At 42.5% G+C, this 13,224-nt stretch overlaps 1 protein-coding gene across 1 annotated transcript in view; it reads right to left on the bottom strand.

Moving 5' to 3' along the window:
• The window catches only part of sdk2b (sidekick cell adhesion molecule 2b), a 290,174-nt gene extending 279,049 nt beyond the window's left edge, over window positions 1–11,125 (bottom strand). Inside the window, 1 exon segment of the mRNA XM_034218059.1 lies at window positions 10,330–11,125. Coding sequence (XP_034073950.1) covers window positions 10,330–10,417 — 88 coding nt within the window. The 5' untranslated portion in view covers window positions 10,418–11,125.
• Window positions 11,126–13,224: the final 2,099 nt, after the last annotated feature.

Here is a 13,224-nt window from a genome sequence, read left to right as displayed (position 1 = left end):
GATGGAGCACTTCCTGCCTGTTCTGCTCAGCTCTGAGAGTGATTATCTTTGTCCGACTAGTACACGGAGGGGACACAAATGTGAAGGTGTAGCTGTTTGTGTTACCGAGCGCTGCCATCTTGGAACGTGTGCAAAGCTACCTATTAGTGAGCTTGAGTCGAGGTCAAGAGCGAGTTATGCTTCGGTTCAAAGCCCTGCGCCCTAACGTCCATCTCACTCCGTCACCTACATTATCATCGGGTCCTTCCCATTAAGTACACTGTTTAGGAGGCATGGTTATGTGTGAAGTGCATCCAAGCAAATGATTATCAAGATGTTAATTGAACCAATCTAAATTGCTCAAGTGTTAAGCACTTGAGCTGATGTCTTTTTCAAAATGTGGTCAATGGTCATACACCTCTCAGATTCATAGATAAGCATTTTGATAAGCAGATTATATTCAAACCTAATTCTAGTGGAGATAAGGGACGTGGCTAAGGAAGAAATCAGCAACAGATACTTCAAAGTATCTAACAACGCCTTTGATTAGCCTCTAGTTAATTGGTGATACTGCCATCACCTTCTTTCTTCTCTTTCCGCATCACTCCCTCTCTGTGTGTGGCACTCCACTCATAAGACATGTGTGAAGTACATCTGCTAACAAAAAGATAATTTCAACAGTGCTTGGTGTTTACATGGTGTTTGGCAGGAGTCAAAAGGAACTCTTCAAAAACAATATCACAGGCGTCCATGATCAATGTGCGAATACCAGCAGAGCACCTTTTCTTTTTCGAAGATGTGAGACGCGTTCCATCGAGGGAACCGAGCCTTAAATCTCTCAAGACTGGCCCTTGAGCATCAAATAAGGACAAAAAAGGGAAATAAGAACATGCTTCAGAAATTCAAATGAGTACAGTTTTCAAAGCAACGTCAGGGATCAGTCATTTGGTGTATTTTTAAAAGAGGAGGACATTTTGTCCTCGCATAGTTGAGGCACAAAGAAGACATCTCATTATTACATTCTCCCTTTTTGTAGCTCTGATTCAGCGCCAAGTTTATTTTTTGGATAATTATACAAAGACACAGACTATGAATGGCAGAAAAAGAGATGTATCATTTACTGTATCCTTCTTTAAAAAGTTTGAGAAAAGAAAGCCAGTAATTGGCAGTCCTATGAAAAATAAGAGTGACTCATGCACCATCTTCTTTACTGACAGGTGCACAAATGGGTTGGGAAAATTGAACGTTCCACTAAAAATACTCCTTACAGTTTTCAACATAACGGATTCTGATGCCCGGTCTCTTCCATTACAACTAACATTCTAGTTTCATTTAATGCTCCGTGTGCTTCCACTTAGACATTCATCCTCATGCCCTTTCTTTCTCTTCGTCTTCAATCAATCTGCTGTTGATCTTTTATCTTCAGGGATTTGAAGAAAATCCATTTGTTAATGTCTTATCAGGGTCCAACCAATGGTGCGGCTAAACCCTAGAACAGACTACATGACTTTTTGTCTTGAAATTGCCTATTCCTGAAATGTTTTAAACATCCACACCATCCTAATGGTAAATAATTCTGCCATTATGCTTATAATGGTGGGTTTTCAGATATTATGAAATGTGCCTTGATTCTTCTGAGAGCAGATTATATTGTAGCCAAAACAAAGGTACCCAATGGGAGTGCATCAGGAGACTTTGGGCATGGAGGAAACGATGGAGGCAATGGACTTGAGCAAAGTGACTGTCTTTGGAGTTGTTCACATATTTTGTTTTTATTATTTTTCCATCCCTTTTGACAATTTGTGGATTTCTGTAACTGGAATTACTTTTATAATAATTAGTATACATCATCTGAGATCAGTTGTCTAACTCCAGGTCAATATTGCAACGGTCTAGGACATACAAATGTATTTGACAGTGAGTTCTATAAAGTATAAATCTTGGAATGTATGATCACAACCGCATCACAGAACTTGCTTTTGTACAGTAGGTAGGTTTTACATCAAATCCAGCCAATTGATACAAATAATAATATAAGAGGCTGTGGTATAAAGGTTCTCAGCAGTCTGCCTCACCTTAGGGATTAGAGAGAAAGCCTTCTAAATCAAAATGTTAAGGCGCTCACATGCCTAAATATATTCAAATGTCATTAGACGATTAAATCTAAAACAAAGCTTCTGAAAATAGAAAGCCTATTCAAACCTAAATGAATAAACAGTCATTCCTTATATAATGTGTGAGTTATACAGTACCTCATAACTGCTAGGTTATCCACTGAATGCATGTGGAAGAAGAAAAAGTCTCATGTTCTAATAGTTCTCTTCATTCCGAGGTTATTATAATGTAAAGCTTAAAATGTGTTCTCTCATCAAATCAAAGCACCCGACAAATCAAAGTTAAGGCAATTACAATCTTATTCCACCCTTTCAAATGGCAACAGCTGTTTCCCTTGGTCAAAATGGCAGCGTAATTGCACACGGTAGCATATGGTTATGGCTGATTAATCCAACTGGGGGTGAAGGCCCCATTATTCCTGCATGGGATGGGTAAGGCAGTGGATCCAAGTACTGGATGGATGGGTAATGGAATGGCAAAAAAAGGGAATGGGCCTTTGATGAGATGTCTGTTAAAGATGGCGCGATTGTCAGAATCGATCAGGCTCTATACCATCCCTAACTAATCCCTTAAATTGATTTGCTTGTCATCCGGCTTCTTCAAGAGAGAATAATACCTGTGATATCAAACTATGCAGGAAAGAGGAGCAGTTAAGGATAAATCCATTTTCATTCACAAAATATATGGCTTTGGGCATTTGCTTTAACGCCCTTTTGTGAACTCCATGAACTACAGTTTCAGGTTTTTTTTTTTGTTTACCGTTGTTTTGTTCATCCTGCAATTTAGGGGGGGGAATTTTATAGTCCTATGGGAGTCAGTCTGTGGTCGAAAGTCAGGGTGTGATGATAGCTAAAGGACTGCTCACTGGCCACTTGTACACACCCAATAGCACACACCATCCTATATATGCATACAAATTCAAATTCAACATGCAACCACACACACTCACAAAAACATCTCCCCCAGGGAACAGCAATTACAGGGTTCAGAGGTGGGTTCCCAAGCCCCCAGCCAAACTGAGTGCATTTCTATGAACAAACACACAAGGATCTGCATGAGTGAGTCAGGTTTGGGGGCCTCTTGAAGCTAGTGTCACTCTAAAGGTCCGCGCTCATTTCCATCTAGCTGGATGAGGGATGATGCTGGTAAACAAGCCTTGACTCCGACTCCCCCTGCCTTTCCCTGCATGCATAATGGCCCTCTTAAAAAGCGAGAGAAAAGTTCAAGTCCATAATCACATCCGTACCTCTGGCTTATTATTTTTTTAGGGGTCATTTTGGAGCCCGCTTTGAAGGACATGTGCAGCAGGAGCAAATCACTCTCACGACTTGGCACTGTGCAGCTGAAACTGATGTGTGGTGTAAAGGTGCAGAAGGCCTCCAGGTGCTAATTTAAGAGTGCAGAATTGTGGGTTAGCTTGGCTTAGCAAATATGGAAACACAGGATAAGCTTTCACCACAGTGGTATTAAAACAAGATGAAATGCCCTACCGTAAAACCTTCAATCTACTGTTGGCACAACACCTTGTTGAGGCCAACGTTTTATTGTAGAGCATACATGGTGCATTGAAAGCAGCAGCGGCAGCTTCAAAGGAACAATGCTGTAGTGCTGAAAAGCTAAAAGTGCACTACAAATGTAAGGTAGCAGTGTTCTCATTGCCCAATCATCAAAGGTAAAGAGGCACCACCTGTATAAAAAGGAGCAAAAGCACAACCTCAGTAGCTGTAAGACCTACACATAACACAGGCCAAATATATGAATTCCTCTGCAAGAAATCTGGCTTGCCCTAGTGCACAGCATAATGATCAAAGGACATGTTTAAGACTTAGTAAAAAAGAAAAGGAATCAACAGTATAATACACTGCAGTCAGAGCCCCAATTAGGATATATGGCTGAACAATCATCATTAGCCCGTCACTACTAAAGACAGAAGGGAGACACATAGTACCTCTGTGTTTATTGCAGAGTCCAAATTGTTTTTCAGTCAAACGTTGACCACTGTCAGTGTCCATCTGAGTGTATGGTGAAAATTCCCAGCTGGCCTGGATGGCCTCTTTTCCCAGTCCGTAAACAGTGTGAACAAAACTCAAATTAATAACAATGCAATGACACAAAGGACAGCCCTGGCAAAAACCAACCAGACGCCTTTTGTGCCATGTTCCAGACAGTGGGTAAGTTGGCAGGGGTTTAAATAGAAACTATTTCTGAATGAGGCTGCTACATTTTCCCATTAGTCCAACAGTTCTTGGTCTGGGCAGCACAATGCTTAGAAGTGAGATGAAAGGGGACAAACATAAATCTTTTTTGTTTTAATCCAATAGTCATTTTAAGGGTTAAATAACTGCTGTTTTGAAGCAAAAGACTGGCTTACATTTTTGTATTTAAGCTCTTAGTATGTACTCAATGAGACGAGAGATAAATGATAAGCTGTTTGCATGCCAATGAAGGAAATGAGAAGCAAATGCGGTTACTGAACAGATAGTTTCAAAATGGCATTGATTGTGCCTTGTCATGATACTTTGAAACATCGTCTACAGTAGCAAGGTGTTCCTGGTGGCACCATTTTATGTAATGGCGCCAAAGTGACGCTGATCGTTTTGTGCTAATGAGGCATCTTGGCACCAATGCTTCATGGACCAGTGAGCCATAAAACACAGAAATCCATGAATGTGAAGGCTTCTTGAACAGAATAAAGTTGGGGTAGCTCTAAAGGTGCAATGAGGACACTGGGTGTTTCTCAATGTCGAGTAAAGCAGCTCCAGCATACTACGTCATCGAGTGCCGCCGAAGTACTGTTCCAATGTCCAGCATACTTGGAAATCTATCGAGCCCGGCGTACTTCGTTTGGAGAAATGTTGAGGCTGCACATGTGTAGACTCCGCGGTCTTAAAATCCCCACAATGCTTTGCGCACGGACCAATTTCCCCAAATCTGTGGCGGAAAATGTAAAGGCGGGGCTTCTCATGTGGTGCACACCTGCACACTTGCTAGCCTGTTCCACTCTTTGTTTTCCGAATGCCCGGAAGTATTCTTGCCTCGTTTCTGAAGCAAGACGCTCGGCAGACATGTGCTACCAAGCAAGCGTACTCATGATTGAGAAACACTCACTGTCACATATATTCATTATCATGATGAACAGAGGAATATTTTAATCCCAAAAAAATGATGCTGTTATCCACCCAGTGAAGAACACAAAGTTATTTTCCTGGTGGTTTCCAGGGGGTTTTCAACACAGTAATCAGTATTATAATAAAACCTGCATAATGTGTATTGACTATTATGAGTATACAGGAGAAGGAATTTCAGAAAAGTGCAGAGTTAGGTGGGAATAGGTGGGAAGTCCACTGACAGGGTCTTCCAGATTCATCCAAATCATCCCAAGGTTTTGCGTTCAGCCACAGGCTTTCTTAATAATATATATCAGCACTGTTGTTAAATATTATTTATAAGGAATGTACCATGTATGTTCAGTTGGGTATGTAAATAAGAATGTCACGAATAACTGTCACTTTTTCACCATTCTTAAGTTTTAACTCTTTTATAATGCAGTCTCTCTTAAACCGAGCAAAATGTATATTGAGTTTCTTTGTATTTCTGTTGTGCAGAACTTTAATATGTATGCCACTAGCGATCACCCTATTTTCTTTTTTTAAAGTGCAAGTGTAGAAATGTAAGAACACTGACAGAGTCCCACTTAGAAATACTCTTAAACTCTTCGATTGACTGATATTGGGGAACTGGCCCAGGATCAATGAAAAGAGCCCCATTTGCAAATGCTCTGAAAGTGCTTTCCAGAGAGGAAAAAGTATTTCAGTTACACCTCTCTGTATTACTTGCCAGTAGCAGAGACCTTGGGTGGGAAGCTAAGTTTTATTGAACGTAGCACAGTGAAACTCTAGACATCCCTCGGAGAAATCTATCACAAGACTTTGACCCTGAGATTTCTGGCCAGCCCTGAATACTTAAAGCAATATGTTGTGACCTTTGCCAAAGTGCTGGTTGCAGGGATCTAGGATAGCCTTGTCTTTTTTTTCTTTCAAATAATTTTACAAAGCACATCTGCTACAAGGAAACAGATATCCCCAGTCTGTCAATTAAGATGAGTGACAAATCAGGGCGTTTGTAGTCTGGAGACATTGTGACAATCCCACTGTCACCATCATTCACACAACAAGCTCAATCAGTTTATTTTCCTATTTCTTACCTTACTTTAGCACAATCTATCACGTTCAAATAAACCCACTAAACACGTGATCCTGCTGCTGAATGAAAGGATGACTAATATCAAAGACCAAATGTGCCTTTGTTCAAGACTCTTCATTCTAAGTGTCCCTTTATCTAAGTACATTGTATGTTGTCTGTGTTATAGCCTCATGGAATTGGCTTCTCAGGGTGTCAAGTATACACATGGACATGCAAACACAATGTCTTGACGACTCAAGTGTCTGACCATTCAGTGAAGAAGTGGATTAATCTCAAGGAAACTAAAGATGAATGCACAGGATTTACAAAAGTCTTAAAGGTCCCATGTCATGCTTTTCCGGTTATTACCCGTCCCCTTGTGTGTTATGTAGCTTTTTCTGCATGTAAACGGTCTGCAGAGTCACAAACCCTCAAAGTACACCCTGTAGCGAATACAACTCTAACACAGAAAAGACCTGTCTGTGCTGCCCCAGAACGCCTCGTTGGACTTTTCTCTTTTTCCATTGTTTTCTTCCTGGGTACAGTGACGTGCCCATACCCAAATGGACCAATCCGTGGAGCTGTTACGTCCGCGGAGCCGTTAGGTTAAGTACGTGGATTGGTCCAAATGGACCAAACCGCGGACTTCCTCACACACACACACACACTCAATATTTTCTCAGCTGCAGCTCCGCCAAATTTCTCCTCCCTGAAACGGCGGGACGTGGCGAGGCTGTGAGTCGGTGTGTGAGCACACACACAAACTCCCAGCCAGGCTGCGGGTGTGTGTGTGTGTGTTCGGGCTGGTTTTGGCTGGGTTTCGCTGTGTCTCGCTGTCTCGCAGACGGCCACTGGCTCATAGGGAGGGGGGGCAGGAGCTCCAACAAGCCATTTAGGACAGAGAGTGAATACACATACTATACAGAGATGCTGTATGAGAAACCAATGTGAGTTTGGAAAATTGCACAATATACATCTATTCTAGTAGACCTCAACAATGGAATTATGATCAGTAGAAATGGCCATGACATGGGACCTTTAATATTAGCAAATGTTACTATAGCTTCCACCTCTTCATCTGAGAGCCATCTAGTAGCTCTCAGAACATTTCTGCTGTGCTTCTATGATTATGTGCCTACTTTGTCGCCTGGGATAAGAATGCATCCAATTTTATTTCCTTCAGAAGCAGTCAAGAGGTGCTCACAAACTGCATGCATTTCATTCCGGCCACACAATTTCAATCCAATCTTCTAACAGATGTAAAATGGAGATGACATCCTTGACTGCTATTACTGTGTCAAGGACCATGTCCAATACAGTAAGCTAAAAAAACAGAGCGGCCCTCTAAACATCTTGTGCTTTTGCATCCTTGCCAGACAACAGCCATGAAATAGCTCATTCTAATGCAGGCAGTTTCCCAGCAGCCCCCCCACACACACACACTCTGTCAAAACTATCCTTATGGATGTTAATCTGAGTCCCACGCCTTTGACAGAATGAAGTCCTCAACTCCCTCTAAAGCTCCTAAAGTCGAGCTGTAGCTAGTCAGACTAATCTGCAGACGTGGAGTGATGCAGAAGTGTATGCCAAACATGACATTCCAATAGGGACCCCCCCACACCCCCCCGCTGTTCCGAGTTCCAAAATAGACGTGTAAGAAACGACAAAAGCAGCAGGCGAGCCCAGCATTGTCTCCGCATGACCTCAGTAAATAAATGGAAGTGAACAGTGGGACAGACCAGACAGCTCCTATAACTGTCACTTTAGTTGTGAGGATGGCCTTTTTTCTTTTACATGATATAACGAAGAATGTTCTTACTGTGTGTGTCAGCTACCGAAAATAGTGTGTGTATGTTTTACAAGGCCATTGTTTGAAATGCAAAACGTTTCACCGTTTTAGAAGAACATCAAACCTACTGACAGACACCGAGTGTACATTAGCCATCAGTCAGGTACTGAAGTATTAACACTAAAACTTTGTTCTTTTTCTTGCTGCTCATAATGACAATGAATGCCAATATACACTGAGGATTATCTCTTTCCGCTTAAAGCAAGACTTCACAGCAATTTGGTCCGGTGAAGGCCGTTCTCCCGTCGTTAAAAAGACGTTTCAGTGGGCTGGTCATTAAAATGTGGCAAGCAGTGGCTGACATGTTCATCCAGAGGCATGCTGCTTGCCTCATCATGTTCTTTAATCATCGCATGGGAAGAGAGCGGCCCACACGGGGGTCACTTTCAATGAGCCGTGCTCCGAAACGGACACTCAGACGGTTCGGGATGCAATTAGAATCCAATTAAATCCTACATGTCCTGACCCAGGAGCGACTATGTAATGAAATCCGAGGGCAACTGCTGGATGGCCCGAACAGAAAGAGAATGAGTGACTGGCAGTCAAGGCCTGTCATGGCACTACAGTAAATAATGTGTTCTTATTTCACTTGAATGGTTAAAAAGGCATAAAGAGGGAAAGAGAGAGGAGTGGGAACAAGAATCCAAAATCAGATAATGACAGCAGGGAGAGATTCAGTTATAGAAAGAGAGGAAGCAACAATGTCAGGACTCTTAATCCCTAGGACACACAAGTTATCAATCTCCTGTAAATGTCAGGCACTAGGATATGCCCTCCTGAATGATGGATATCTGCCTTGTTTTGTTTTTTTCATCTTCTCTACATTGTATTATTGAGTGAGCGCCATCGAGGGCTTAGAGTCTATCTTCAGATGAAATACTCCCTCCTTATAGTGGCAGCAATACCTGAATCCCAATTACCCCTGTGGAGAGTGTGCAGTGGGGGAAAGCAAAGAGCAATAGTGCTATTTTTTAAGTTGTGTCACCATGGATAATACCACCTCCTGTAATAAAGCCTTAAAGATTACAGGGAAGAGAGAACAACCTTCGATCCATGTCATTCTTCAATTGTTTACAATGCTTTTCCTAAGAATTGAGTGGGGCGGCGATTAAGATTTACTTTGCTGAGGACACTCTGGAGCAACCTCAGGGACCCATGGTGGTGAAAACAGACCCAACACTGGCCTATCTGCATGGTAAAAACAACAACACATTCATTCATTCCCCAAGGCAACTGTTTTATTCGGTTTCAAAAGCAAACAATTAATGATATAATCATTTGGAAAGGAACTGTCTACTGTACAAATATAAAACTAACCAACTCTACAGGGACAGAATAATGTGGTGAGGGCCTGAGGTTACTAAAGACTCACACTCCAGGTCTTCACAGGAATATCACAGGGATCTTGTGGGATTATTGTGTGGAGAATCTGAGTTGTATTCCAACTAAAGCAACTACTCAGATAAAAACCCTAAAAAAAGCAGCCACCAATTCCAGTCCCTGCAAACTGCCACACTTGGCTGTGGCTCGCCTCATGCTCAAGGGAAACGGGCTGCATAATTCTCAAAGAGAGAACCAATTAATTGTAAACATGTAATGCTCTGAGTGCACGTGCCTGCACCAGTTGCTGCATATCAATATGGATCTGTTTATTTCAGGCAGAAAGTTTAATTTCTGAGGGAGTCGGCTGATTAATTAATTAGTACTTATTAATCAGATTAAAATTTGTGTTAACAGCTGCTCTTCTAATGACATTCATTGCATATGTTCAAACTAGAAAATGCAGTCATGGTTTATACAAATCTTGACAGCTGGAAAGAAATACTGGTTCTTCATAATAAACTGTTAAACACTGGAGAGCCTCACAATAATCATATTATAGCCTATTTGATACCTCAAGCATGATCTGAACTTTGGTGAAGTTATGGGGAACAAATGTGGAAAAGTGTCAATGACATGTTTAATCAAGGAAATTACAGCGGTAATGGATTGCTTGTGTGTACGTGTGTCATTAAGAGGGACTGTGTGTCACAGTGAGGTGTCGCCTAATGAGGAAATTACAGGCTACGTGCAAAAGGCTAAGCATAATGAACACATCACAGACCCGGTACCGCCACAAATGAAAACGCCAACATCCAACATAGCAGGGGAGCTACACACTAATGGGCCCGTGTGATGACTAACCAACACCGTGTCCCTCTTACCTTGAGCTTGTGTGGAGTGGATGATTAAGGAGGAAATTAAAATCCATGTGGCGCGCCACATCGATCTGCTCCAGGAGTCCTCAAACATTGTCCCAAACTGGGCAGAATGGACAACAAGTGCCCGGTGTGCTTCTGTGTCCGTGTCCCGGTGTGGTTCCGCTGCTGTCCACCTAACGCCGGGTCTCCGTACGGGAACCTGCCGGCACTGGATCCGGGAAAAGCGCACCGATCTGGGAGCGCAAAACCGAGCCTCTGTTCCTGCAGCCTGTAGTGACCGGAGAAATTCAGAGTGTAAATTCGTTTTTACAGTTATAATGTGTTGATATAATGTTCCACAGACTCCGTAGGATAGAGAGATATTTTCCTAGAAGTAGCAACGCAGCCAGTTGGTTTCTCTGAAGTATTGGATGCAACTCAGTCAGATGAATCCAGGTTAGTCCATTGCTCGCTGCACCTGTAACAAGGCAGGATCATACTTTTTCACGGACTCTTCGTGAGTCCTGAGGGTTATCTTCCTTTCCTGCGTCTTACTTCAAACTTCACCCGTTGCTGCCGGCACCCCGAGTGGTTCCAGTTTTTCCCCTCTCAAAAAAAAAAAAGCGGACAGACTTTTACTCGAATCCTGTCCACAGCGCGCAGTCAAGGTCGGCGTTTCAGTTTGACAGACTGGAGGAGAAGTTCAGCAGCGAGGAGAGCAAAGAAAGAGAGCAGAAGGGGGAAGGAGAGCGCACGCTGTCATGGTCGGAGCCTGCCGCGGAGGAGAGCCCGGCTGCCGGTGTGCGTCGGATGAGGACGAGTCCCGAGTTCTTTATGAGGAAACATTAGGATCTGACGTGCAGGCAGCGCAGCGCAGGTTGCCACCAAGCGGCCAGGCGCAAAAACACACTGTTACAACACTAGGAAGGGTTTTGTATTGCTTTCCACCTCACAAAAAAAAGGTGGAATGAATATAGTCATTTGTTTAAGTGATTTAAGGAACGCGTGCTTGTGTTGCCAGAGTAGGGTGACTGAGGGGAAATCATTGTAATACTTCTGTTGGGATTTACTATGTGTCGGACTTCATTGACCTTCTAGTATTTTAAATGTCTTATTGCATCATTACAATTATTTATATGTTGGCTACCTTTTAATCCAGTGATGGTAGGTTAGTGCAGCACACCTTCTTTTCTTTCTCTTTTTTTAAGGATGTTTGAGGACCATGTCATGGATGGAAAAATACATGAATGGCTGTGCTAAGTCTATACAAAAGCCAGGACTGAAACTGCTGCATGTTATCTCGTCTGTGTTGGAGAGGAAGGAGGAGAAGGAGAAGGGGTAAATGAATCAGTTCAGGACAGAAGGAGGAAGAGTGGAGAGAGAGAAAGGAGGGAGGGTGATAGAGAGTGACTGAGCAAATACTGTTGCCAAAATGACAGTATCAGTAAAGTGGAGGCTGAGGGAGAGAATGTGAGAGCACGACAGAGCAAATGTTCCCGTCTTGAAAATGACAGTGCCTTGCTAGGAGAAAGCAGGAGTGCTTTTTTGTTCGTTTTTTTGCGAATAGCGAGCCGCATTAAAGCCACCACAGGGCAGTAAGGAAATAATGCACCATGGTAATAGCTTCTGTTGTTTCTCGGCATGATTCTCTGGATCCTGATAGCTTTCTCCCTCTCATCCCCAAAATGTGATACCTTGCACACAATGTAATAATAAAGAGAGTTAACATCAGGGGAACCAAGACGGAGTGCTTCCTCGGCCACCCTCAGGACTGCTCAGGGACCCCATTATGATTTTTCAAAGTACATACTGTGACTAAACTCAGCAAGAGGGCAATTTAGTAAACCATGGACACAATATTTGAGCCACAGCATTTCAAACACAACTTGCAAAAGTCCTTGGTTTATGTGGCTCTTTTTTCTGCACTCTTCTTTCTCCTACAGAGGCCAAAGCAGCCAGGTGTGAGCCCTTGTAGGTGAAGATGAGCAATATCTGATCACAGGTGCGATGGCAGCTTACTGCAAGCTGTACTCACCTCAGTCAGAGACACTTTTTTATCTGGCCCTAGAATTACACACAACTGGGAATGATGGTTCCCAGGTTATGCAGACTGCAATTATTTCAAGTAATCCTGACATTTGCCCAGGGCATCCATATTTAACACCTTAAACCAGACTATTGGATGCCATTTTTGGCACAGCAGAGGAGACAGAAAAGGGGGCATAGAAACATGGGAGGAATTGGAGAAAACACGTGTTCTTTCCTCAAAAGTGTTAGCTCTTAAACGTTTCACTCTAAATAACGCATTCTTTATTTTGTTGTCAATCTTAAAATAATTGCTCTAAAGGTTCAGTTTTTGAATGTTTTTCTCATTGTGCAGGCAGCCATTGATTTTCATTCATTTCTGTATCAAATGAAAAACAAGTCACTGACGACATGCATGTTTCAAGAGCCTGTTAATACATTTTCACACAGGAAGTGGAAATCAATGCTGCCTAGATTGGTATAAGTGCATATTAATTAGATGGCAGAGGGAATAGCTGTGATTCAAAGAATACACTGTTGTACATTTGCAGAGAAAATGAACATACACGTTAGCATGACTTTCATTCAGACTCTTCTTACTGACTGAAAATTCTACCATGCCAAAGTAAAAGAGGCAGTGAGAGTTTGAACTCCCCCCTGCACCTTCTAAGGCGTAGAGGAGAGCAACAGAGAACAAAGACAGGAGAGAAGAGGCATATTTGAACAACAAAGGGCATTAATGTTTAAAATCATTTCAGACCAAATCCCCGATCAACAGCTCTGATCTTCACCTCGGTTTTGCTGTGAGGATTGTACCTCAGATACGGTGAGATCAAGAATACACACAGACACATGAAATCAGAGAAATGGTCTGTTGCCTGCCCATTTTTAAAG

Source organism: Gymnodraco acuticeps, unplaced genomic scaffold, assembly GCF_902827175.1.
Source record: "Gymnodraco acuticeps unplaced genomic scaffold, fGymAcu1.1, whole genome shotgun sequence".
In the NCBI taxonomy this organism is placed as follows: Eukaryota; Metazoa; Chordata; class Actinopteri; order Perciformes; family Bathydraconidae; genus Gymnodraco; species Gymnodraco acuticeps.
This window is presented reverse-complemented; position numbering and strand designations above follow the sequence as displayed.